Raw genomic sequence first — 26,832 nt, 5'->3', positions numbered from 1 at the left:
GCCGGGGGGGGCGGCTCGGAGGAGCGGGGGCGGGGCTTCTCAAGGTTTTGCGAGTCAAAGCTTGCGGCCAGCCCCCGGTTCCCGCACTTTCGATTCCACTTTGCAGCCGTTTGTGTCGCTGCCGTCGCACGGGGGTAAGGCATTCCGGGACCCTCCTTCCCTTCTTTCCCTTCGGGAGGCAACGGGCCAGGCCCCTTGTGTGCCTCCTCCTAGCCCAGCACACAGGCACACGCGGGTACCAGGCTCTACTAACGGCCTCTCAGAGGGTGGGTGGGACTTTAAATCCTCCTCCTCCGAAATCCCAGTCTCAGCCCCTTCCCATCGCCCGGCCCACGACGGAGCCCCAGAGTAGGGCGTGAAGCAGCTGGACCCCCTGAGAAGGCCAGGGTCGCTGCTCTCCACCTCCTCCAGTGCGGCTCATTTGCTCCCCCAGGACTCTGCTGGAAAGAGGCCAGTGGCCCCTGGAGCCACCCTATCCTACAGGCCCTCCTCCCCAAAGAGGCACTGCAGAAGTCTCACTCTCTTGCAGCTGAGATGAGCCGGGGATCTCTGACCTAAACCAGGTGAGGCACCGTTTCTTTTAGCCTGGAAAGTCTGAGTGCAGCTCAGCTTGCTCACTCATCTGCTGCCAGTCTTTTGGGAAGAATCTGGTTTTAGTCTTGACCCTTCCTAGTGAAGGACTGACCCTGACATCACTATCACCCACCCTCCTACAATCTGTCCCACCCCACCTCAGAAAATAAAGTGGAAGAGGTTTATGTTCCCTCCCAGGACCATTTTAGGGTTTTCACCTACACCTGTGACCAGTCTAGCCCCGTTTCTCTTATTTCAAAGAATCCCCACCTTCCTATTAAGCCAGCGCCTGCCCAGGCTCGGGAATGGAAGGAAGCTTTTCTTTCAAACCCAGGCTAGGAAACATCAGGCATTTCTGCCCAGGTGCTCTAGAGACCTCTTCAAAGTCATCTTGTCACAGGGGATGGAGGGACTGTCCTGGCTGCTGCCGCCCAGCCCTAACTTCCTTCCCTTGAAGTGAATGACAGCTCAGCAACTTTCCCAGAACAAAATAAGCACTTTGCCTTTCACTTATGAAAGTCCCTTAAAGTGAAATAACTTCTGCTCTGCTTTTCCCTCTTTTGTAGGCAGATTGAATTCTCCTACAAAAATGAAAGGAGTTGGAATTCCCATCGTGGCTCAGTGGTTAACAAATCCAACTAAGAACCATGAGGTTGTGGGTTCGATACCTGGCCTTGCTCAGTGGGTGAAGGATCTGGTGTTGCCTTGAACTGTGGTGTAGGTTGCAGACGCAGCTCAGATCCCGCGTTGCTGTGGCTCTGGCGTAGGCTGGTGGCTACAGCTCCGATTCAACCCCTAGCCTGGGAACCTCCATATGCCACAGGAGCGGCCCAAGAAATGGCAAAAAGACAAAAAAAAAAGAAAGGAGTTGCAGTGCATTGAGATTCCTGATCCAAGAGCTGTGCTTACTGTTCGGCTCTCTATACCCTCGCTCCCTTAGGCTTGAGTTTGCTGAAATTGCCATGGGGCTCCTTGCCAATCTCAAGAACCTAATACCAGAGTCACACCAACATCAGTGCTAACTGAACGTCGTTGTTCTTTTCTCATCAGTGAGGAATCCCTCTGAACAATGGGCGAGACATTCTCCCAGCTGGGCTCTCAGAAGGATGAGAACAAGTCCATCTTGCCCCCTGACCCAACCATCGGCAGCAAGTCGGCCAGCTACTCCAGCACCAACAGCAGCAAGGTTTTTTGTTCCTGTGTGCCTTGTGAAAGGGCCACTGGTGCCAGCTTTGTTCTTTGTCCCACATGCCAGGGCAGTGGGGAGATCCCTCGAGGTGAGTGGCCCAAAGCTCTGAAAGTAGCCTGGGATCCAGGAAAAGCTCTTCGCAGCCAGCTGACCAGAGCCAGGCTCCTCTGAGTCTCCTTTAATGGGGTTGGGTCTCTTGGCTTCTAGTCCCCCAGTTTCAGGCTAGCCAGGAAGTTGCCAACCCTTCCTGGACTTGCTGAGGGCCCCCGCCCCAACCTTGGCCCAATCCCAGTCAATTTCCAGCCTCTCTGGTCCTTTAGCAACACTGCCTTAGGATTCAGGAAGTTACAAATGATCTCGCCAAAGAAACAGGGCTTCTTTGATTTGTAGTGACTTGCAGAAATTCTTCCCACCTGTTAATGAAAATCTCACCTCCATTCTAGAGGTAGCAAAGCTGAGCTGCCAGCAGACCAGTGCCCCCAGTCCTGCCCTGAGGCAGAGGCGACATGCTTCTCACCCTGCTCTCTGGGGTGGAGGGTTGCTTTTGGTAGGCTGGCACAAGAAACATTTGTCATGAAAACTTCATGGCCCTTCCTCTCACCCTCTTTCTCTCTACAGAGCTAGAGAAGCAGCTGGTGGCCCTCATCCCCTATGGGGACCAGAGGCTGAAGCCCAGGCACACGTAAGCCCCTCCTTCTGCCCCAGCTCCACACACATTGCCCCTGGGGGCTGCTCCTTTTTGGCTCCCCCATTCTCCCCCATCCCCACAATTTTTCTCCATTGGCTCCGCTCGAGAAATCCTGAGCCGGAGTTCCCATCATGGCGCAGTGGTTAATGAATCCAACTAGGAACCATGAGGTTGCAAGTTCAATCCCTGGCCTCTCTCAGTGGGTCAAGAATCCAGTGTTGCCTTGAGCTGTGGTGTAGGTTGCAGACGTGGCTCATCTCCCGCGTTGCTGTGGCTCTGGCATAGGCCGGTGGCTATAGCTCTGATTAGACCCCTAGCCTGCGAACCTCCAAATGCCATGGGAATCAGCCCTAGGAAAGGCAGAAAGACCGGAAAAAAAAAAAAAATAGAAAAGAAATCCTGAATCTCGCTAAACTCAGATGTCTTAACTCCCTGTTTCCAAGGATTTTCCTAGTTTTAGAAGCCTGGGCATAGTAGATGCCACCTGAGCCACTTGGTATTCTTTCCCTGAGCCTCACTGCTTCCAAGAAGCATGGCTCCCTTTTGAAGACAGAGGGGACCTCTTGGCTCTGCAAGTCCTTCCAGGACAAATGGAGTGGCTCTGGCTACAGTGGGTTTGAGGAAGCGATTTTTCCTAGGAACTTCCTTTGCAATGGCAATTCAGACCTGCTTGTTCTCTTCCCTGTTCTGGGACACTTCAGAATTTCAGAAGCAGCCCTGAGTGTCACTGGGGGCCCATGACCTCATTTGTCATCTGGGTCTTTTGACGTGGATCCCTGAAACTTCCTCCCAGGGTCCTCAGCTTCTGTCTGGGAGCCACCACCCATCCTTCCCCCACCACTGCACCAGAATCTGAATCTGGCAGTGCCCCTTATAAGATGCTAACAAGGTGCTCTCTCCTTAATACAAATCTCAATTGTTTTTGTTTTTGTTTTAGGGCCACACCTGCATCATATGAAGTTCTCAGGTTAGGAGTCAAATACGAGCTACAGCTGGAACTCCCTCAATTTTGAATTAGATGGGCAGGAGTTCCTGCTGTGGCTTAGCAGGTTAGGAACCCGACACAGGAGTTCCTGTCATGGCACAGTGGAAACGAATCCGACTAGGAAACATGAAGTCGTGGGTTCCATCCCTGGCCTCGCTCAGTGGATTAAGGATCTGGCATTGCCATAAGCTGTGGTGTAGGTCGCAGACATAGCTCAGATCCTGCGTTGCTGTGGCCTGTGGCGTAAGCTGGCAGCTGCGGCTCCGATTCGACCCCTAGCCTGGGAACCTCCATATGTCGCAGGCACGGCCCTAAAAAGCAAAAATAAAATTCAGAACTCTCAAAATTCCTGTGGACTTCTTCCACTGATAATAGCTAGCATTGGCTGAGCCTTTGCTGTGTTCCAGGACCAGAGATTAGTGCCTTTTCATGCATCAGCCTATAAGAGATTGTATGAGGTAGGTACAGTTATCTCCACTTTATAGACAAGGAAACTGAGGCTTAGGGAGGTCCAGTAGGCTCTTCACAGTTACTGGGCTAAGTGGGTACCTAGAGCTGGGCATGGAAGCCAGGCTGCTGGCCTCTCAGTCGTGTGCTTCTACCCACTCTTGGCCACATCTGAGCCTAGGCTGGTCCTCCACATCTGGGGAGCTGAGGACGCAGTTGTGAGGGGGACATCCTTAGACAAGACTCTTCTCTCAAGAAAGAGAAAAGAGTGTCTGAAGGCCCCCAGCCCAAGTTTCCTTGGTGACCAGACTTCTCACCCCCTCCCCCGGGTCCTGCTTTCCCACAGGAAGCTGTCCGTGTTCCTGGCAGTATTCATCTGCCTGGTGACCTCCTCCCTCATCGCCTTTTTCCTGTTTCCCCGGACTATCGCCATGCAGCCTGCAGGCCTCAACTCCTCCACCGTGGCCTTTGAGGAGGCTGATATCTGTCTCAACATAACAGTGAGTGGGTGCCTGTGCCCCTGGGCTCCACCCCACCTTTCTGGCAACACTTCTTGGTGGCCCACGTCCAGTGTTGTGACCCTGGGCATGGGGAGCCAGGGGTCTTATGGCGCCCAGAGGGTGTCAGAAGCCTGGGGAGCAGCAGGAGTAATCATGAGCCCCCACGTGGTATAGGATTGGGACTGTGAGGGGCCAGAATCAAGTCCGGAGCAATAAATCACAGGGTGCAGCGGGGGTGGTGTGCCTGACGCCCTGCGGGGGGCCGGGGAGACTGAACGAGAGGGCCTTGCAGGGTGAGACTGGATTTTGAGCCAGGGGACCCCTTGCCATTAAGAGCCCTTCCAAGGGGCTCCCAGCACTGGGGCCTCAGCAGCTGAGGCCCGTGTTGGGGGGTGGGGCTCAATCAGGATGGGGGTTTTGAAACTGGCTTCTTCTTTCCAAGGGTGGCTATCCTCACTCCTCCCTTTCCCCATCTCCCTCCCCAGAATATCTTGAACATCTCCAATAACAACTACTACCCCATCACTGTGACTCAGCTGACTGTCGAGGTTCTGCACCTGTCCCTCGTGGTGGGGCAGGTCTCCGACAGCCTCCTCCTCCACATCGGCCCTTTGGCCAGTGAACAGGTGACTCCCTCTCCCTGGCCAGCCCTGTCCACAGGTGTGTGGATGCAGGTGGTGGTAGGAAGGTGGCCGCTGGAGTTGGTGGCTAACCTTATGCCCATTTGGTTGACAGATATTTTATGCAGTAGCCAACAGGATACAGGAAGAAAACACATAGTGAGTAGCCCTTGATGTCTTCTCTCTTCGCCTCTTTCCTGGCTGGAAACCTGCTTTGAATCCCCACCAGATTTCCTGATTGCTTAGCAAAACCTGTGGCCAGCATTTGGCCTACACTCCTGTGGCCAAGGCTGCAATGTGCAAGGGTTCAGGGTCCCCAGCCTCTGCCTGTTTGGACCTGGATTGGAATGAAAACCAGGCTAGAATGTGGTTAATCCTTAAAATATATGACCTTGAGCTCTTTAGCCAGACATGCTGAGAAAGATGAATGTCCTATTTTTCTATCAAGGGAGAGACCAGCGTGTGCCTGAGCCAAGCCAGTGGGGGTGGGAGGAGTGAGATGGCAGCAGGGGTGACGTGCTCACCTTAAGCAGAGGGAGAGGGAGCGGGAGTGGCACTTGGGGCCCCTGATGGAAGGGAGCCCAGGAGGTGAGGGGCTGGGACTGCAGGTCTACTCTGAGCTGACAGGCTGCTCGCTGTGAAACTCAGTCCCATGTTCTCTCTTTCTCTTTCTCTCTCAGCAAAATCTGCACTTGGCTGAAAATCAAAGTCCACCATGTGCTTTTGCACATCCAGTAAGTAGGGCTTAGCGCCCTGGTAACCCATCTCCCACTCCTGACTCCAGCTCCCCCTCGTTGGGAGGAGAATCATCCAAGCTGACCCCATGAATCTCTGTTGGCTCTTGGCAACAGCAGGTCCAGCCCCTCCTCTAGGGCCCACCTTGCTTCTGAACTACTGATGCGACAGCCATAGAGCTGCCCAGAACACAGGTGGGGCAACTGCCCCAGGTGACTTGGGGGGTGGGGTTGGGGGCAGAAGGAAGGGCCGAGTGCCTGAGGAAGTGAGCCCTCCGCACAGAGCAGAGCTGGGCCAGGGCTTTCCTCTTCCTCCCAGGCCCAGCACCAAAGGCTGCTTCCTCTCCAGGGGCACCCTGACCTATTCCTACCTGAGCCATTCAGAGCAGCTGGTCTTCCAGAGCTATGAATATGTGGACTGCCGGGGAAACACGTCTGTGCCTCGCTTGCTGGTCCCTCACCTACCGTGACCTGTCTGCTGTCCTCAAGCTCCAGGCACCTGCCGGCCTGGTCTGTATCTCCCACAGCTCCATGGCTGCAGTAGGATGATAGTGACCTTGCCAGAGGAAAAGCCCTGTTTTATCACCCCCTCCCCCATACACTCTCAGCACAGGGAGCTTTCTATGGAAGTTAACGTCATACACACACACACACACACACACACCCTCTGATTTCCATAGGAACAGAAACCTGGTTCTTCTAGAGGCCGGCACCAGATATTGCCCTTGATCTGTCATAAGGAAAGTCTGACCTGATGTTTCCTCAGAGCTGCCTTAGAGGCATGGAGTGGCACTCACCCTTTCTCTGCTGAGCACCTTGGTTGCCCAGCTCCTCTGGGGCTGGCCTTCCTCCTGCCTGAATGTGAAGAAAGCTTTCTTTTTCTGGCTTTTACTACATGGGTGCTTTTCAAGTGCTCCACTCAGTCATGGGGAGATGACTTGGGGGACAGCCATGCTGTCCCCAGGGCCTGTTAAGGAACCATAGATACGTTCCTATGCCGCCCTGCTTTGGTCACGTGACAAGGTGATGGTGATGGCCCACGTCTTTGCTGGCAGCTTGTCCCCCACCCATCTGACAGCAAGATGGGTCAACACCCTTCGGCTCTGCATCCTTCCTGGGTTCCTAGAAAGACAAGAGCTGTTCTCCAGCTAAAGCTTCTCCTCTCCATAAAACAATTGTATTCATTTTTTCACAGCAGGAACCAAAGTAGGAGGGGAGGGAGGCACCTGGCACCCCCTGGGCCTACACAGGAAAAACAGAGGCAAAGCCAGAGTCATTTTCAAAGGTATTTATTGAAGGAGGCCATAACCCTGAGCCCCTGTGAATGAGCAAAGGCAGGTCAAACCGTGGGCCCAGATGCTCTGCCCTTGAAAGCCTCCAGAGGTGAAGCAAAACTGCTTGGCTTCGCTGCACCCCCAGCTCAGTCCCAGGCCACCCAGGTGTCTGCTCTCCTTCAGGCAGGGACAGTATGGAGCTGCATATCAGTAGGGACTGCCTGGACCCTCTCCTCTTTGCTGCCCCTCAGGTGAAGCTAAGCCTCAGGTAGCCCCCAGGTTCCCACCAGGCTCCTACTCTTTAGTTGAGCAGGAATGCTGTTTGCTCACTCAAGGTGGCTGTGGTTTCTGTCACTCAGACAGGCTGAGAGATGACCTTAGGTGGCAGGGAAAGCTGACTTTTGAAGTAGGAAGGAGGGGAAGTGGTGACAGAACCTGGTGATTAGCCGGCCAGGGGAATGAGGGGAAGGAAGCAGTTGGTACTGTCCGTCTGCTCTCATAAATGGGGCAAGAGCAACAGGAGTCCACGAAGACCAGGCTGGAGCCTCTGCCATTTCACCACATGGAAAGAATTCATATTGTATTCAATAAACTACACTTAATGATATTTAAAAAAAAAAAGAACAAGTCTCCTGTGAGTGGGAAGGGAGCTGATGGACCCTCCCCAACTCACAGCCTGAGCCCCTTGGTAACAGGCCCTGCTTCCCTGGCTTCTGAGCTTGCTCTCAGGAGCTTGCTGTCTCCCTTTCTCACGTTGTGTATCTCTGAGGTTCCTTCCAACTTTAATGACCTTGTTCTGTCCTCCTCCTCCCCCCAGCTCCTCTCAGGAATCAAGGCACTGAGGGGCACCTTCAGTCTGACCCAAAGACAATGCTGTAATGAAAGACCGCAAGCATCCCCCTCACCAGTCAAGGGCCGAAGAGGGGGCAGGGATGGGGAACCCCAGGCGTCAGTTTTAGGAAGTGGTGAGTGGGATGCCTGGGGCCTTTGGAGCTTCTTGTCTCTCTCTGCTACATGGAAAGATTGAAACCCAGGGAGGAAGAGGCCTGTGGATTTGGAGGGTTAAGGCCCTCTCTTCCCAAGACCAGGTGTTCTGTGCTTGAGGCTACAGCCCCCCCTTTCCTCTCTCCATCCCTGGAACATCCATTTAATAGCACACTGGACTTGGGGGAGGTCCCTGCCTGCCACTTCTTCCTAATGCTGCCCCAGGTCTGCTGTGGCATAATGCCACCCCTCCTCCCGCAACTGTATCCCAGTAAGCATCAGCCGGGCGGGGGGCGGGGGGGGGGGGACTGATGGCCCCAGTGAGAGTCATGAACCTGAGCCCTCAACAGACTTATCATTGCTAAATAAGGGCCAGTGGTAGAGCCGTAGAGTTGGGGGCCCCAAGGCCAAGTTCTCCCACTGGCTTTGCCTAGAGAAGCATGGAACTGCCTTCTACTGTCTTCTCAAACACTCTCCAGCCCCTTCATGGGTCTTCCTGCCCCCTCCCTCTCCAGTCTCACAGAGCCCCACCAGTCTCTTGATCTTTGCAGGAAGAGATTACACTTTATTCCCAGCTAGCCTCCTCTGCCAGAGTGGATCGGGAAAGGTTAGCTCTTGGAGTGGAGATGTAGCTGGGGGGTGAGAAGGTGGGCTTGCTCATCGGATTTTTCCTGATGGCCACTGGGGTCTTGGGATCTATCTCTGAATCACCACTGCTGTATGTAATTCATTGACTGAGAAGAGGGGGAGACAGGAGGCAAAACAGGTTAGTTAGCAGTTCCCGGGAACATTGTATCAAGCCCTTTGAAGCCTGAGGAATCAAAGTGAAATTAAGTGGCCCAGACTTCATCTTAAAAGGGCCCTGCTGTGGTGCACTGGGTTAATCCAACTGCAGTGGCTCGAGTTGCTGCTGAAGCATGAGTTTAATCCCCTGCCCGCCTGGTGCAGGGGGTTAAGGATCCAGCATTCCTGCAGCTGTGGTGTAGGTCGCAGCTGTGTCTTGGATTCAATCCCTGGCCAGGAAACTTGTATATGCCATGGATGTGGCCATAAGAAAATAAAAAATAGAAGGGCTAGGATAGGGTTGCCCATCCTTTGCACCTGTATCAGAAAAACCTTTCCAAAGCTTATACCATTTTGTGTACTTGGCACGAGTCTTCCGGGGTTTGATGGTCTACAATGAACCAGGCTCTAAGTGCTTTGGATACCTTTCCTTTTAATTCAGTCCTTGTGACACCTCTATCAAGGAGGTGGGGAGTTCCCATCGTGGCTCAGCGGTTAACGAACCCGACTAGAATCCATAAGGATGTGGGTTTGATCCCTGGCTTCGCTCAGTGTGTTAAGTATCGGGCGTTGCCGTGAGCTGTGATGTAGGTTGAAGACTTCGGCTCAGATCCCTTGTTGCTGTGGCTGTGATGTAAGCTGGTGTCTGCAGCTCTGATTCGACTCCCAGCCTGGGAACCTCCCTGTGCTGCAGATCAGCCCTAAAAAGCAAAACAAAAAACAAAACCAAACAAAGAGGTAAAATCATTCCCATTTTCTGGATGTGGCAGCTGAGGCTCGAGATTGAAAGATGCTACCAGGGAGTGGCAATCCCAACTGAGGTCATAACCTCTGCCTTCAGGTCTGACCTCCTTTCTGCTTCAACTGGCTCTACCCCAATCAGCATTTCAAACAGCCCCTTGATTTTGCTTCTCTGGTACCTGTTTTATCATTACAACTAGATTGTCAGCCCCTTCACTTACGCTTAGGGCTGAGCAACAGGCCCTACTGAGGCATTTTTATGGGGACAAGAAATGGAAGAATGGGCCACCCAAAAGTGACTGAGTAACTTCAGTCTCCTCCCTTGACTCCTGCCAAGGAAGCCTTTCTAGACTCCACCCGCACACACATGCAAGCACACTCGGACATGCAGCCAGAATCTATCTGCCTTTTACATTCTGTCTCACCGTGAATCGTGGGTACTTGGCGTGTTTATCTGGGCTAGATTGGAATGCTTTGCTGAAACCTGATGATGAAACAGAGCACACATTACCCATCTGGCCGTTTCTGAGAATGAACCATGGCACAGCTGAACTCTACCAGGTATTTGGGGGCAGGCCCCTACCTGGGGCCAAGCACAGACCCAGCCCCACCCTGAAAATTCTCAACGAGGAAGCCACTCTGTTCCAGACCCTGCAGGGCTCAGGATATCATGCTAAGACTACAGCTCTTATCCCACCTTCTGACCACCCCTGCTCCATCTGTCACCCTCACCTGAGCTGCCCTCTGCAGAAGCTGACAGGCTTCTCTGCAGCCCTAGGGTAGAGGGTGCCAAGGAGAGGCAGAGGGCAGGGTGGCAGATATGGATTCTGGACTCTAGGGCTGGGATGGGGGAAAGGGGCTCTGTCTTCACAACCTCTCAGGCATCTCACTTACCAGGACCTTGAGGGTTCATTACCCCTTCGTGGAATTTGTCCTTGTTAAAGAGGTTGCATTGCCCTCCAGCTTGATGGGTCCCCACTGAGCCAAGCTGGGGACCAGGCCTTTGGGAATCCTGGAGAATGTGCTGGGAGGTACCCTGAATAAGACGGTCTTGGGCGTTTTGTTGCTTTGGCTGAGGAGGCGGCGGTGGCTGTGGCTGCTGTTGCATCTGCATGGGGGGAGACTGTGATTGCATGGGGGGTGGCTGCGCCCCCTGCTGCAACTGTGTTCCTCCTCTTGGAGTTTCTTCATTTCCTGGCAAGAAGCCCCTGAAAGTGGCATCCTCGTCCCTCCCCACCCAGTCACCCACCTGCCAGAGACACTGGGGGGAGCAAGGCAAACCAACCCAGACTTGGAGGTGGCTGCAGAATCTCTGATCCCTGGAGTCCAAGGCTGAGGCTGGATCCGAGCCACCTCCCCTCACCCATCACAGCACCCAAGAACTGGATACAACCCCTGCCCAGGAAACAGCAGCATGAGAGCTGTGCACAAAAACAGATTGCAGTGGCAGTGGGTAAAGAATAATTTCTTGCACATGCTTTGAAACAGCACTGTCCAACAGAAATATAATGAGGGCCATGTATAATTTACAATTTGTAGCCACATCACAAAGTAAGAAGAGGTGAAATTAATTTTAATAATATATTCAACCCAATACATCCAAAACATAAAACCAATGCGAAAATATTAATGATGTAGCTTATATTCTTTGATTCTGTACTAAGTCAAAACTTGGAGTGCCTTTTATATTAACAGCACATCTTTTTTTTTTTCTTATTTTGCCTACACCAGTGGCATGCGGAAGTTTCCAGGCCAGGGCCAGGGATCCAACCTGAGCCTTAGCAGTGACAATGCCAAGTCGTTAACTGCTGGGCCACCAAAGAACTCCAGCACATCTTAACTTTAGACACTACATTTTTGAGTAAAAATATTTGGTCTAGGTGTTCCCACTGTAGTGCAACAGGTTAAGGATCTGGCATTGCCAAAGCTGCAGTGTATGTTGCAGCTGAGATTCGGTTTCAATCCCTGGCTTGGGAACTTCAGTGCGCTGCAGGCATGGCCAAAAAAGTTATCTATATTCTTTATCAAATTACATATATATATCAAATATATATATTTTATCTATATTTAGAATTCTTATAATTTACAATCAAAAAAGTAGATTCATATACACGTTATTCCAAAAATACTTAAAATGTTTCCAGTTTGTAAATTAGTATTGCTTTCAAATTTATATTTAAATAAATGTATATAAAAAAGGGTTTTTTGTGTTCCCATCATGGCTCAGAGGTAACAAACCAGGTTAGGATCCATGAAGACACAGGTTCGCTCAGTGGGTTAAGGATCCCATGTTGCTGTGGCTGTGGTGTGGGCCGGCAGCTGCAGCTCTGATTCGACCCCTGGTCTGGAAACTTCCGTATGTTGAAGGTGCGGCTCTAAAAAAAAAATAAATAAAATAAAATAAAATAAAAATGTTTTGTTCTTTTTTGGCTGCTCTTTGGCATATGGTGTTCCCAGGCCAGGGTTCAGATCCAAGCCGCAGTTGTGACCTGTGCCGAAACTGTGACAACACTGGCTCCTTTAACTCACTGTGCCAGGCTGGGGATGGAACCTGAACCCTGGTACTGCAAAGACCACCGCCAATCCTGTTGCACCACAGGGGGAACTCCGTAATGTATGTAACTTTTTTTTTTTTTTTTGGTCTTTTTGCCATTTGTTGGGCTGCTCCTGCAACATATGGAGGTTCCCAGGCTAGGGGTCGAGTCGGAGCTGTAGCTGCCAGCCTACACCAGAGCCACAGCAATGCGGGATCCGAGCTGTGTCTGCAACCTACGCCACAGCTCACGGCAATGCCGGAACCTCAACTGAGCAAGGCCAGGGACCGAACCTGCACCCTCATTGTTCCTAGTTGGATTCGTTAACCACTGCGCCACGAGGGATCTCCTATAAAATTTTAAATTCAGTTCCTCAGTCTCACTAGCCACAGGCTGGAGGCCATGCTTTTGGACAGTACAGTTTTAAAACCTCCCAAGCTTGGAGCTCCCATCATGGCTCATCAGTTAAGGAACCCCACTAGTATCCATGAGGACTCGCATTCAATCCCTGGCCTTCTTAGTGAGTTAAGGATCCAGTGTTGCCATGAGCTGTGGTGTAGGTCGCAGACATGGCTCAGATCCTGAGTTGCTGTGGCTGTGGCATAGATTGGTGTAGGTTGGCAGCTACAGCTCCAACTGAACCCCTAGCCTGGGAACCTTCATATGCCGAGAGTGTGGCCCTAAAAAGACAAAAAAAAAACAAAACAAAACAAAAAAAAAACCTCCCAAGACTGACGCGCCCCCCCAACCTCCCAAGAGGTCAGCCTAATACAATAGCAAAGTTGAGTTGCCCTAATACACACACACACACACACACACACACACACACACACAACACAGGGTCCATCCAAGAGAACATCAAAGGACCTTGTTTTCCTTCAGTCCCCACCAAAACAACACTCACTAGATAATAGACAGCTTTCTAGGGGGTCTTTATTCCCTCCCCATTGCCTGGTGGACCCCTGGAAGGACCCTGGTGAACCTGGTCCCTTTCATGCACCTGCTCTTGCTGCTGCTGTTCCTGCTGGGCCATCAGCCACCTCCTCCAGTCCAAAGCCATCTGCCGGCGACGGGCCTCCCAGTGGTAAGCACTGCCCATGATGGTGGGAGAGGCAGAAGGCCCCAGGCGTGGGGTGAGGGGCAGGCAGAACCCAGAAGGCTGCCACTGCCCCACCACCTCTGTCTCCTCTCACCTCAACCTCAAGGCTTGTAACCAGAACCACCTCACAATGTGGCCACTACCAGGGCAACGGGGCAGATCCCCCCTTGGCTTGGGGAGGAGGGAGGTGTTCTTCCCAAGCCTCCTAAGAAACATCTGTAAAATATCCTTCTCACCTGAGCAGGTAGAAGACACCTTTCCATCCTAGCATTGTGGTTTTTTTTGGTTTTTGTTTTTGTTTTTGTTTTTGTTTTTTTTGCTTTTCAGGGCAGCACCGGTAGCATATAAAAGTTCCCAGGCTAGGGGTCCAATTGGAGCTACAGCTGCCAGCCTATGCCACAGCCACAGCAATGCAGGATCTGAGCTGCATCTGCAACCTACACCACAGCTCACAGCAACACTGGATCCTGAACGCACTGAATGAGGCCAGGGATTGGACCCACATCCTCATGGATACTAGTCGGGTTGTTTCTACTGAGCCACAATGGGAACTCCAAAAAAAATTTATTTAAGTCAAATTGACATAAGACAGATTAACAAGAGAAAAACAAATTTAATTGCATTTGTTCAGGGATCCCATAAGAATATGAGACCCAAGGGCAGTTGAGGCTTGTATGCCATCCTGAGCTAAGGAATGAGAAAGGGCCCAGGGCTTTGAAGTGAAGGAGGGTAACTCACAGGACAATAGGAAGAGCAGAAGTTTGGTAGTGAGATATTTTCCCTGCTTTGCAGATTGGTGTCTTAGATGAAGGTTATTTATTTTTTGTTTGTTTGTTTGTTTGTTTGTTTTTTAGGGCCACACCCACGGCATATAGAGGTTCCCAGGCTAGGGGTCTCATTGGAGCTGTAGCCACCGGCCTACACCACAGCCACAGCAATGCGGGATCCGAGCTGCGTCTGCGACCTACACCACAGCTCATGGCAATGCCGGATCCTTAACCCACTGACCAAGGGCAGGGATCGAACTTGCAACCTCATGGTTCCTAGTCAGGTTCATTAACCACTGCGCCACGACGGGAACTCCCGATAAAGGCTATTTCTGACAATAACTCTCTGAGCCAAGCCCCTATCTAAATTTTTTAGGCAGTTGAAGGGGAGGTAAAAAGCTCTTCCTTTGTCTTTTGGGCCTCCATTGGCTTCATCTCAAATAACCCCATGCTAAAGCAGCATATTCATGGAGTTCCTGTTGTGGCTCAACAGAAACAAACCCGAGTAGTATCCGTGAGGATGTGGGTTCGATCACTGGCCTCCATCAGTGGGTTAGGTATCCAACTTTGCCGTGACTTGTGGTGTAGGCCACAGATGTGGCTTGGATCCCATGTTGCTATGGTGTAGGCCGGCAGCTGTAGCTCAGATTCGACCCCTTGCCCGTGGGAACTTCTATATGCTGTGGATACAGCCCTAAAGAACTGAAACTAAAATAAAATAAAAATAAAGTGCCACATTCTGGGGAGACTTCTTCTGAACTCCCTGGGTCTCCAAAAGGTGGAGTGGCCAGGGAAGGGGGTCATTTCATGAAGCCCAAGAAGGCCTCTAAGGGCAGAGACTGGATAGACTGTTGGCCTATGTCCTACACATGCATGCCTTTCTCCACAGATATAAATTTTTCTAGAGGCAGCGGAACCTGAGTCCAGCTGGAAGCTGGGGTGAAAGGGCAAGGCCAGGGACCGAACCCGAAACCTCATGGTTCCTAGTCGGATTCATTAACCACTGCACCACAACGGGAACTCCCTTTTTCCTCCTTTTTAAAAGGGGTGCTTGTTCCTTCTCCTCCGGGGACCCAGGGATGTCATTCAAAACAATAGGTATGCAAGAGTTTCCAGGTACAAAAAAATGAAGTTGAGGCTTGTTGCTGGATATTTCCATTCCCAGCACATTTATCTTCCTATAAATTGATTCTACAAATATTTAGGTGGAAAATAACTATGATAAGAGGAAGAGAAAGACACTTGACTGTCTCAATAATTAAACGGGCAAAAGAGGAAGTGGGTTCTTGTTTCTATCTCTTCCTCTCTCGAGTTCCCTCTTCCTCTTCTCCTTACCCTAGAAAGAACAGGGATCAGATGCTGAGATGCTCAGGGTGGGGGAGGTGGACTGGGTTGAATTTGAGGAACTGTTACCAACCCTCGGGGCCAGTCCTTCTGCCAGAGATGGGATTTTCAGAATAAACCTGCCATGACTATACTCTCCCTCTTCTCATCTCCCTTTCTTTTTTTCTTTTTTTTCTTTTTTTTTTTTTTTTTTTTTTGGCTTTTTAGGCATGGCATAGGGAGTTTCCCAGGCTAGAGATAGAATTGGAACTTCAGCTGCAGGCCTACACTACAGCCATAGCAACTCGAAATCTGAGCCACATCTGCGGCCTGCACCGCAGCTCACAGCAACCCCGGATCCTTAACCAACTGAGCAGGGCCGGGAATCAAACTGGAGTCCTCATGGATACTAGTCGGGTTCCTTTCTGCTGAGCCATGATGGGAACTCTTAACATTTGCATTTTTAAATAAAGCTCGTTATTATTCAACACCCAGAATCTTTTGTTGTAAAAGGAACAAAGCATCTTTAGAAGCGTGGGCCAGGTAAATCTCTTGAAACACCTGCTGCATTATTTATTAGGTGTGCAAATGTGATCTAGATGCTCTAGCTTTCCTCACCAGCAGGGTAGGAGTAATAATACCTCCATCCTAAAGGTGTGATGATTAAAGGAAATAATCCACGTTACACATAGCGTTCAATAAACAGAGGCTTTTAGGAGGTCTCATTGTGGCTCAGTGAGTTAAGGACCCGACATTGTGGGGATATCTGTGAAGATGTGGGTTTGATCCCTGGCCTTACTCAGTTGCTTAAGGGCCCGGCATAGCTCACAGATGTGGCTTGGGTCTGGTGTTGCTGTGGGTGTGGCACAGGCAACAGCTCCAGTTTGACCTGGGAACTCCCTTAGGCCGCAGGTGCCGCTGTGGAAAGAAAGTAAATAAATAAATAAACAGAGGCTTTTATTATTATAGCAATTCATGAATTTAAGATGCCATCATTCGTGAGAGGCACCATTATTTTATCTATCCCTAAGAAAGGATGAAAGAAAAAAAAGGACATGCTGCCATGTAAACAGTGGCAGTGCTCTCCTGGCATTGCATTGTAAGATGCATCCTGGTTCCTGAGATATAAAGATGTGAAAAAAGATGTGCATCTTGGAATGAATGAAATCAGGCATAATTAAGGAGTGTGATGCCTTCTGCTTGGGGCTTTTGAAAGCCCAAAAAAGAAAATGTGGGGATTTGCTGGCACACAGTGGGCACTCATAAATGGCGGGCAAGTTTTGAAAAGCCCAGTTCTTGGTTGAGTCTACCTAGTTTTCCAGATCTAGTCTAGCTGACAGGAAACTTGCTCTCCAGCACACAAATACCTAGGTTGTAGCACCAGGATCTGGAGCACGTGTGGGGTGGAGGTTGGGGGAGGCTGGCACTCTGCTGGCCCATGCACACCCCTGGTCACGTTGCCAGGAAAAACTATTTCCCTTCCTCACTGCAAAGTCACACAGGCTGACCCAGTTCTGTTGCTAATGATAAAAGTGAAAGCTTTTGTTTTCCAACTGGGAAAAAAGATAAGGGGGGAGAGAGAAGAATTGAGGGGGAAAGGGTGGGGTCAGAGAGAAGGGAGAGAAGATGAGAGAAAACAAAATGATATCTCCCTCCAGTCTCCTCAAATAGTTGTGAAAGCTGGCAAGTGATGAAAAGCACCTGATGAAGCGGTCCAAGAGGACAGGTAAAAATTCAGGTGAAGGCAGGGCTGCTACAGGGGTATGAGAAACATTCAGCGAGGCCTGGACTCCCCAGCTGGCAGGGAACCCAGCAGCCCTCTGAGGCCTGAGTACAGAACGCTTAGGAGCACTTGGAGTTGGCAGCCTTGGCATGAACAGACCTTCTCCCGTTGTGCACCGGCTTCCCCAGGAAAAGAGCAGTGGATGTGGCTGAGTGACTGCTGAAGGAGGAATAGAAGAGCATGGTAGGAGTTTCCATCGTGGCTCAGTGGTTAACAAATCCGACTAGGAACCATGAGGTTTAAGGTTTGATCCCTGGCCTTGCTCAATGGTTAAGGATCCAGCGTTGTCGTGAATGATGGTGTAAGTCTCAGACGTGGCTCGGATCCCATGTTGCTGTGGCTCTAGTGTAGGCTGGCAGCTACAGCTCTGATTCGACCCCTAGCCTGGGAGTCTCCCTATGCTGTGGGTGCGGCCATAGAAAAGACAAAAAAAAAAAAAAAAAAAACCAAAACCCAAACATGGTAGATCCCCCTTGGACATGACCTCAGGGATAAGGTCATGATCACCTGTGTGATCACAGGACCCACACAGTAACAGGCACAGCATAGGTGTGATACCAAAGAATCAGTTGAATCAAGAACTTAAAAACAGGAAGTTCCCGTCATGGCTCAGCAAAAATGAATCTGACTACTAACTATGAGGACCCAGGTTCGATCCCTAGCCTCGTTAAGTGGGTTAAGATTCCGGTGTTGTCCTGAGCTGTGGTGTAGGTCAAAGGTGTGGCTCGGATCTGGTGTTGCTGTAGCTGTGGCATAAGCTGGTGGCTACAGCTCCGATTTGACCCCTAGCCTGGGAAACTCCATATGCTGCGGGCATGGCCCTATAAATATTAAAAATAAATAAATAAATAAAAAGAGAAGTTGAGGAGTTCCCATCACGGCTCAGCGGTAATGAATTTTTAATGTGATAAAGGTGGCATCTGAAACTGAGGCCTATTTCGTATATGATGTTGGGTCAATACGGTAGCCATCCAGAAAAAACTAAGTCAGATCTACAACTCAACTCTAATACTAGGGCAAATGTGAAGTGGGTTAGAGATGGAAATGCAAAAAGATCAACAATTCAAAGGACAAGGGGCAGAGGACATGAACGCTCAGTTCACAGAGAAGAAACATAATAACGGATCTCAAGCCCACAAAAGTTGCACAATCTTGCTCATAGTAGGAGTTAACATTACCTTTTTTTTTAACAGCCACCCCTGCAGCATGTGAAATTTCCCCGGCTAGGTGTGGATTAGAGCTGCAGCTGCTGGCCCACATGACAACCACAGCAACTCAGGATCTGAGCCATGTCAGGGACCTACACCACAGCTCGCAGCAAAGCCCCCTAAGACAAGGCCGTGGCTGGAACCTGCATGCTCATGGATATTATCTGCTTCATTTCCAATGAGCCACAATGGGAACTGCAACATTGACTGTTATGCAAAAATTTGATAACATGATGGTTGGGCAAGGCAATGGGAACAGGCAGTGACTGAGAAGGCCGTGTTCTTCAAGTCTCTGTCTTTGGCTTCTCATTCCCAACTCCCTTGCAGCAACGGTAACTGGTCCATAGTGAGATTGTAGGACACTTGGACATACCCTCGCCAGAAAGCCACACCCTGGTGTTGCCTAAATTTTTATAGGTACTTTGGTCTGTACACATGGATGTGAGCTGGCTGAGGGGCACTGACTCACATTAACCAAACTCACAAGAAGCTGGTGCATGAACTAGAATGCTAAGTCATTAATTTACAATGGGAAATACTCTTTGCAATGACAGAACATGCATATCTGCAATCCAAGGTGCGTCACTCTGAGGTAGAATAATAACTCAGGTAGTCATTATAGTAGCATGGGCTTTGAGGCATTCTTTGACATGGCTATTTTTTTTTTTTTAGGGCCACACCCGTGGCATATAGAGTTTCCCAGGCTAGGGGTCTGGTCAGAGCTATAGCCACCAGCCTATGCCAGGGCCACAGCAACTTGGGATCCAAGCCATGTCCATGACCTACACCACAGATCACAGTAACACTGGATCCTTAACTCACTGAGCGAGGCCAGGGATTGAACCCATGTTCTCATGGATGCTACTTGGGTTCATTAACCACTAAGCCAAAACGGGAACTCCTGATATGGCTATTGATTAACATTTGTGACTTAAGGGCTCCAGGGAGTAACATCTCCACAGGCCTTGTTTACTACAGGGAGTGTACCTACGCCCAGATGGACATTAATCTCTAACACCCTGTGACTCAGTCTATGGGAAGAGAGGGGCAAAGAAACCATGAGTCTTACAGGACATTTCCACCCCTAAAACCCTTATTGGACCAGGACTGATATAACTGGGCAAGGCCAATGGGAGGAAACAACATATTTCTGGACCCCACATTGGTGACCCCCATCTTTAAGGGATAAAAACTCCTATAGGACAATAGAGAGGGGGACCCTTCTTCCCCCTCTCCGCCTGTCCTGGGAGCGGTTTGTCTTCTGGTAATAAAATCTTTGCTTGATTGCTGTCTGTGTGTTCTTGAAGTTCATTCTTCAGCTCCATGAACAAGAACCTGGATTCCAGTAACATCTTTCCAGCATCAACTCTAAAGATCAAAATATCTAGGAAGCTAAATCAATGAGCACAGGATGGCCTGGTAAACATGGAAACAAACAGAAATGTAGTGAAACACAGTAAGAGTCATAATAATTACAAGCCAGAAAGTTTGCTAACATTTTGCTAGATGTACAGATCTCATCAGTATTTATACATTCATTTATTCAACCAAAATATACTAAGTATGTAGTTTATGCCAGACCCTACTCTAAACACTGAAGATGCAATTGTGGATGAAAGAGACAAAGGTCCCTGCTCCAGACTGTACATGCTAGTAGGCTTAAAGGCAATAAACACATAAATGTGTAAGATGTCAGGTGATACGTGTTATGGAGTAAAATAAAACCAGGTCAGGGAGAAGAGGGGCCCTGGGTGACTGAGGGAAGATTAAGCACAGGACTACATGCCAGCTGCTGACATTCTCATTTTCTAGAAGAAAAAGCTAAGCTACAAAGAAGTGACTTGCCTAAGATATTTTCCCTTGTGTTTGGTGTTTTTATTTTTTTTTATTTTTGTCTTGTTTGGTGTTTTTTTTTTTTTTTTTTCGGCTACAGTGTGCAGCAGCTTGATGTGGGACTTCAGTTCCCAGACCAGGAATCGAACCTGGGCCACAGCAGTGAAAGCAAATCCTAACCACTAGACTACCAGAGAATTCCCACCCTTGTGTTTGTTCTTACAAGTATACTACACGCCAGGCACGTCTCGTAATTCCTAAGGTTATGTCTAATAATATCTCATTTTATTATCTCCAATTTACAGATAATACATCAAAGACAGAGGGTTAAGCATGGATGCCAATGTGACACACTAGGTGTGTCATGGTTATTAACTGGTAATCAGGGGTTAGAACCCAGCTATGACAGATCCGTGTTCTTAAATGATGCACCAGCTAGCTTGTTCCTGTCTTTCTACAGACAGAAGACCTGTGGGTCAGGCTCAGCAACATGTACTCTCATAGTCGACTGAACACACAAGAACAACTTCTCTTTCTTTTGATGTTCTTTTCTAGGTCCCACACTTCCCACTTCATAGACGGATCCAGCCTCTTCCACTAACCTAGCTCTGTGGTCTTGGGCAAAGTTGATTAACTTCTTTGTCTCAACTGCTCCATCTGTGGGTAAACTTTGAAAGTCTGACATGAGGAAAGCACTTAGCACAAAGTCTGGCCCAAACAATAAATGTTTCCTATTGTGTTGTCTACAATACAGTTGCTCAGTTGTTTCAATGTCACAGCCATGACGCCTTCACTGTGTAACCTAGCTAGTGCCTTGTGGGGTTCCTAGGCACTCAAGCCTTTCTTTCTTTCTTTTGAAGGTTGATAGCTTTTAATCGGGCTGTAATGAAGTGAGAAATACACTTGATTATACAGTGTCCAAATAAAAGGATCAAGATCACAGTGATGGCTATGGCGAGGAAATATCTTCATCAGGAGGAGGAGGTCAACCAGTTCCAGAGGGCAGTTCCAAAAGCTGGAGCTGGATTGGACATCCCATGAATCTGCTGCTGGAGATCTTGTGAGAGCAGCTGTATTGGATCGGATCCTGGATGAGCCCCCAGAAAGATGACACCGGAACCTGGGTTCTCGTTCACAGCAGTCAAGAATGAATTCCGCGAACACATAGGCAGCAAGCAAAGTCTTTATTAAAGGAAAGCAGAGGAGTTCCTGTCGTGACTCAGTGGTTAACGAATCCGACTAGGAACCATGAGGTTGCGGATTCGATCCCTGGCCTTGCTTAGTGGGTTAAGGATCCAGCATCGCTGTGAGCTGTGATGTAGGTCGCAGACGCTGCTCGGATCCCGCATTGCTGTGGCTCTGGTGTAGGCCAGTGGCTACAGCTCAGATTCGACTCCTAGCCTGGGAACCTCCATATGCCACAGGAGCGGCCCTAGAAAAGGCAAAAAGACACACACACACACACACACACAGGAATATACATAACAATATTTTTGAGCCTTTCTGTACAACTAAAAACCCCCAACAAATGGAAGAAGTACTTGATGAAGCATTCTTCATTCCAGGAAGAAGGAGGACCACCAGAACCAGTCCTGGGGCCACTAACCTTTGAGAAACAATGCAAGCTTACCTCTACCTGATCCTTGTCTATGGCCCTGATTCTTATTCCACTTCCCAAACTTTAAAACCACCTCCTAACCCCTTCCAAGGGGGGCACAGCCTTTAAGGCATTAGCCTGCTGTGGCTCCCTTTGTCTGGCAAAGCAGTAAAGCTATCTTTTTCTCCTTTACCCAAAACTCCTGTCTCTGTGTTTCAATTCAGCACCAGCAGACAGAGGCTGAATTTTGGCAACAAATTTGGGGGGCTCATCAGGGATCTGACTGTGGACAGGCAGCCCCACAGGGAGCTCGGCTTGATTGGGATGCTCTGAGGCTTCTCTCTAAGCCAGTCTCCCTTTGGGTGAGTGGAGGGTTGGAGGACTCTTTTGGAGGCCAATCACTGAGAGTTTCCTGCTGCAGGGCTGCCCCTGAGCAGACCCTACTGGCCATCTCGGAAGCTGGAACTCAACTTGGTAGAAAAGTGGGTAGAAGGCTGTTGAGATAACATTGGCCTTGGGAGAACCCCTTCCTTTCCCTCTGCTCCTGCTGACCTGAACTTCCCACTTCAAGAAAGCTTTTTGGGAGTTCCAATGGTGGCTCAGCAGTTAGCAAACCCAACTAGCATCCATGAGGACACAGGTTCAATCCCTGGCCTCACTCAGTGAGTTAAGGATCCTGTGTTGCTGTGAGCTGTGGTGTAGGTCACAGACAAGGCTAGGATCCTGAGTTTCTGTGGCTTTGGCATAGGTCGGCGGCCGGCGGCCAGTGGCTACAGTTCCGATTCAATCCCTAGCCTGGGAAATTCCATCTACCTCTGGCACGGCCCTAAAAGACAAAAAGACCAAAAAAAAAAAAAGTAATTTTTTAAAAAAGAAAGCTTTTTGGGTAGAATTCCCATCACAGCTCAGCAGTTAACGAATCTGACTAGCATCCATGAGGATGCAGGTTCGATCTCTGGCCTTGCTCAGTGGGTTAAGGATCCTGTGTTGCTATAGCTGTGGCATAGGGCAGTAGCTACAGCTCTGATTGGACCCCCAGCCTGGGAACCTCCCTATGCCACAGGTGTGGCCCTTAAAAAAAAAAAGAAAGAAAGAAGGAAAGAAGGAAAGAAGGAAAGAAGGAAAGAAGGAAGGAAGGAAAGAAAGAAAGAAAGAAAGAAAGAAAGAAAGAAAGAAAGAAAGAAAGAAAGAAAGAAAGAAAGAAAGAAAGAAAGAAAGAAAGAAGGAAGGAAGGAAAGAAGGCAGGCAGGCAGGCAAGCTTTTTGGGAAGGAGAAAAGTAGTGTCTGGGATGTTGAAACACCTCTGCCAGCATCTGGGTAAGTCCCCCAGTGTGCACTATGAGGCCCTTTAGACCTTGTCCATCTGGGGAACATCTGGTTCCCATTTGGGGATTATCCTTTTGCGAGATCCCATCTGTAAGGTGCTGCTTGGATGAAGATCCCGGGTTTAGTGAGACTTGGAAATTGATTTGGACTAAGGTCCTGGGTTTGGTGGGTCCTCTGGGCCTTGTCTGTCCGGGGAACCTTTGGCTCCTGTTTGGGAATTTTTCTTTTGGGAGATCTCATTTGTAATTCTGTGGCCTTCTTTTGGTTGGCGAGGATTTCAGTTTTGCTTTCAGTTTTTGTGCTAGAGTATTTTAATTCCATCTTATGGTACCCTAGGGAAGAGACTGAGTAGTCTGGACTGAGAGTTTAAGTCGAGGCTGATCTCACGCTTTTCCTCAATTTGGCTCCCTTACTGGAATTTGTCAGGATAAAGGTGAAGGTGTTACATGAGAGCCTTTGCTTGGAAGAAATGGGACAAGACTCCTCCCAGCGCAGTGGTCCCATAGGGAAACCCACTCATTAATTAAAACTTCCTCAACTGGGGACTCAAATAAAAACTGGCCATTTGGTGAGCTGAGTATCTGCGGTGCCCTAAAGGCAATAGCCTGCTGTGGCCTCCTTTGCGTGGCAAAGAAATAAAGCTATCTTTTTCTCCTTTACCCAAAACTCTATCTCTGCGTTTTAATTCGGCACGGGCAGACAGAGGTCGAGTTTCCGCAACAACTGGAACCTCCTCGGACACTAGGACTGACCCTCATTCCAGACTACTAAACCAAGGTCACCTCACTAGCTCCTTTTATACTCCCTCAAACCCACAGGGTAGGCATTAGTTTCCATGTCTCAGCTGGGGAAATGAAGGGGTCTCCTTGAGTGGCCTGCAGACAGGGAAAGGCCGGGGTCCTGATAACCAGGGCTGGGGCACTGGCTCGGGTGCCACCTTCTCTCTGCAGCCTTTGCCAGATGACACTGGACAGGCACTTTTGGACTACAGCCTTCAGCAGGGTCTTCGGCATGGATGGAGCCAGCCCGTGGTACCTGACTGTCTTCACAGCAACGGCCAGACAGTTTTCTTGGGAACTGAAGCTGTCAGCTCCAAATCGCGTGCACAGAGCCCCGCCTCCTTTCGTCCAGCCCCAATTCCCCTAGGTTCCGGGAGAGCCGATTTCCAGAGTTCCAGCCCATCCCAACCTCCGCTCATGCGCGCTGAGGCAGTGCAGAGAAAAGGGCGGATCTACCCACAGGGCAACACCAACACTCGCAGAAAGGGAGGAGCATGCAAAATAGAAACGGTGCTTCGCCCTTAGACCGACGAAGCCAGGACATGTATATAAATTATCTTTTATGATGTGGAATAAAAAATCTGCACGAGAGTCTGGTGTAGTGACAGCTATAGTACTGTCAACAAAGCGAAGGGGGTGAGACCTCGAGTGGCTGGTGGTAGCGATCACCCTGAGTTCAATATGAATGACCGAACGGTGGTAACGGCGATGGGGGGCTTAGTTTCAAGTTGCGATTTGTGTTTGGGGGAAAAGCACTGGGTGTTGGTTTCATTGTGCTGGGTTGATATGTACTGTGTTTTTTTTTTTTCAAGTTGTGTGGTTGTTTTTTGTGCGTTCTTTGCAACCGCTGAATTTAAAATATTGACTTTTTTGCTGCTTACGTTCTGAGCTGTTACATGGGGTTTGGGGATTTTTTTTTTTACTGATTTCTTTTTTTTCTTGTCTTCGGCTGTAGATGCGGCCCTAAAAATCAGAGCTGTAGTTTCCTGCCCACTCCAGATCTATACCAATATGGTATCCAAGCCGCATCTGTGACCTACACCACAGTTTACAGCAATGCTGGATTCTTAACCCACTGAGCGACGCCAAGGATCAAACCCGCAACCTCATCGTTCTTAGTTGGATTTGTTAACCACTGAGCCATGATGGGAACTCCTTTAACTGCTATCTGGCTTTTTAGTAAGTCTTTTACTCTTGTTTGTTTGTTTATTTAGGAAGCAGACAGGCAGTAGCAGAACCAGAGGGAATCAGTCAAGGCTCTTTTCTCACCGCTTTTGCTAGCCAGAGTCTCACATCCTACCTTGGTTGTATACAGCAAGTTCATCTAGCACGGAGAGGTCACAAACTCTTACATTTAGAATGAATAAACAGTAAGGTTCTATTCCATTAGCACAGGAAACTACATCCAATCTCTTGGGATAGAACATGATGGAAGACAGGACAGGGAATGTATATAGGTGCATGATTGGGTATATAGGTGCAGAAATTGGCAAAACATTGTAAATCAACAATACCTTGATTTGAAAAAATTTAAAAGTTAAAAAAGCATCACTGAGGATGTTTTATAACACTATTTTTTCTTTTTCTCCTTTTAGGGCCACACCCCCAGCCTATGGAGGTTCCCAGGCTAGGGGTCTAATTGGAGCAGTAGCCACCAGCTGAAGACAGAGCCACAGCAAGGCAAAGTCTGAGCCGTGTCTGTGACCTACACCACAGCTCATGGCAAAGCCGGATTCTGAACCCACTGAGCAAGGCCAGGGATCGAACCCTCAACCTCAGGGTTCCTAGTCCAATTCATTTCCGCTGCACCACGTTGGGAACTCACTGCTTTTTTTTTTTCCCTTGTTTTTCTAGGGCCCCAACCTTCGCATATGGAAATTCACAGACTAGGGGTCAAATCAGAGCCACAGCTGCTGGCCTACGCCACAGCCAGAGTAACATGGGATCCGAGGCACATCTATGATCTATACCACAGCTCACGGTTATGCCAGATCCTTGATCCACTGAGCAAGGCCAGTGCTCGGACCCGCATCCTCAGGGCTACTACTCGGATTCGTTTCCGCTGTGCCACAACGGGAACTCCAGGAGGTGTTTTCTTGTTACAGTTCCCCAGAGAAGAGGGCATGCCAGCCACATCACGCCCAGGGCTACATGTGGACTCCGCGCGGGTTTGCTTGCTCGGGAAGCAGGAGGGAGAAAGCATGGCCTTTACCATCCGGGGGAGGAGAGAATGGGCAAAGGCAGGGTAGACAAGTCCAAGCAAGGTCTGGGCCACCGGGCGGCTCTCTAGTTGTCAGGTACCTGGCCAGGAGGTGATGGCGGGCAGGCAGGGGAAACCCTAGCTAGCGCTTGAGAGTGAAACCGAGGAGGCAGCCTCAGACATGGGGGTTGGAAGGTCAGTTTGCCCGTGAACAGCAGGCTCCCGAGGCAAGGAGGTTGCCCCTCTAGGAATGAGCTGGTTCCGGGAGGGGCTGTCTCTTCCAGGCCAGCAGGCCCTGTCGATGTCCAAGCATCCTAGACTCTAGGAAAGTCAAAAACATGACCAATCCAGCGGATGAGCACTTTATGTGAACTTCCCATCTCGGGATTACCCAGGGGGGAGAGGTGGAAAGGCAAAGAGGGTGCTCGTGGAAGCTTTCGACTGGAGAAGAGAGTGGAGACATCCCCCTCTCCCACCGAGCATCCCCCTGCCCAGCCCCCCACCCCACCCCACCCTACCCCCTGCACCCCTGCCCCCCTGCACCCCTGCACCTCGAGATCAGATCCCAGTGCAGTGCATGTCTAAATTAGGGTTTGCTCAATCCAGAAATAGGTACCGAGTGACTAGCATGGGCTGAGACTCAGTGACAGGTGCATAGGTATGAAAAAGGCGTCTCCTCTGAGGAAGTGTAGAGCCTCCCTTGGAGAGAGAGAGCAGTGGTTCATTAGGAGTGCACAGGCATTTCCTGAAGGGAAATTCCGAAAAGCATTTCCTTTCGCGAGCTGACCTCACTCATTTGTCATCAAAAGATGCTAGCAACTATTGCAAGACATGAGTTTCGAGCTATCCTACTTGTTGGGAACAC

The 26,832-nt window shown here is 49.7% G+C and overlaps 1 protein-coding gene across 1 annotated transcript; it reads left to right on the top strand.

Annotated features, from left to right (window-relative positions):
• Nucleotides 1-46: 46 nt before the first annotated feature.
• On the top strand, nucleotides 47-7,631 carry TMEM106A (transmembrane protein 106A). Its single transcript, XM_047758104.1, has 9 exons — nucleotides 47-134; nucleotides 434-563; nucleotides 1,624-1,850; nucleotides 2,381-2,444; nucleotides 4,229-4,382; nucleotides 4,868-5,008; nucleotides 5,118-5,161; nucleotides 5,683-5,736; nucleotides 6,086-7,631. Exons 3-9 carry the CDS (start codon nucleotides 1,643-1,645, stop codon nucleotides 6,204-6,206), a joined length of 786 nt encoding a protein of 261 aa, XP_047614060.1. The 5' UTR covers nucleotides 47-134; nucleotides 434-563; nucleotides 1,624-1,642; the 3' UTR covers nucleotides 6,207-7,631.
• The last annotated feature ends 19,201 nt before the right edge of the window (nucleotides 7,632-26,832 follow it).

The sequence above is a fragment of the Phacochoerus africanus genome, chromosome 14 (assembly GCF_016906955.1).
Source record: "Phacochoerus africanus isolate WHEZ1 chromosome 14, ROS_Pafr_v1, whole genome shotgun sequence".
Taxonomy (NCBI): Eukaryota; Metazoa; Chordata; class Mammalia; order Artiodactyla; family Suidae; genus Phacochoerus; species Phacochoerus africanus.
The sequence above is the reverse complement of the archived record's forward strand: the minus strand, read 5'-3'. Positions and strand labels throughout refer to the sequence as shown.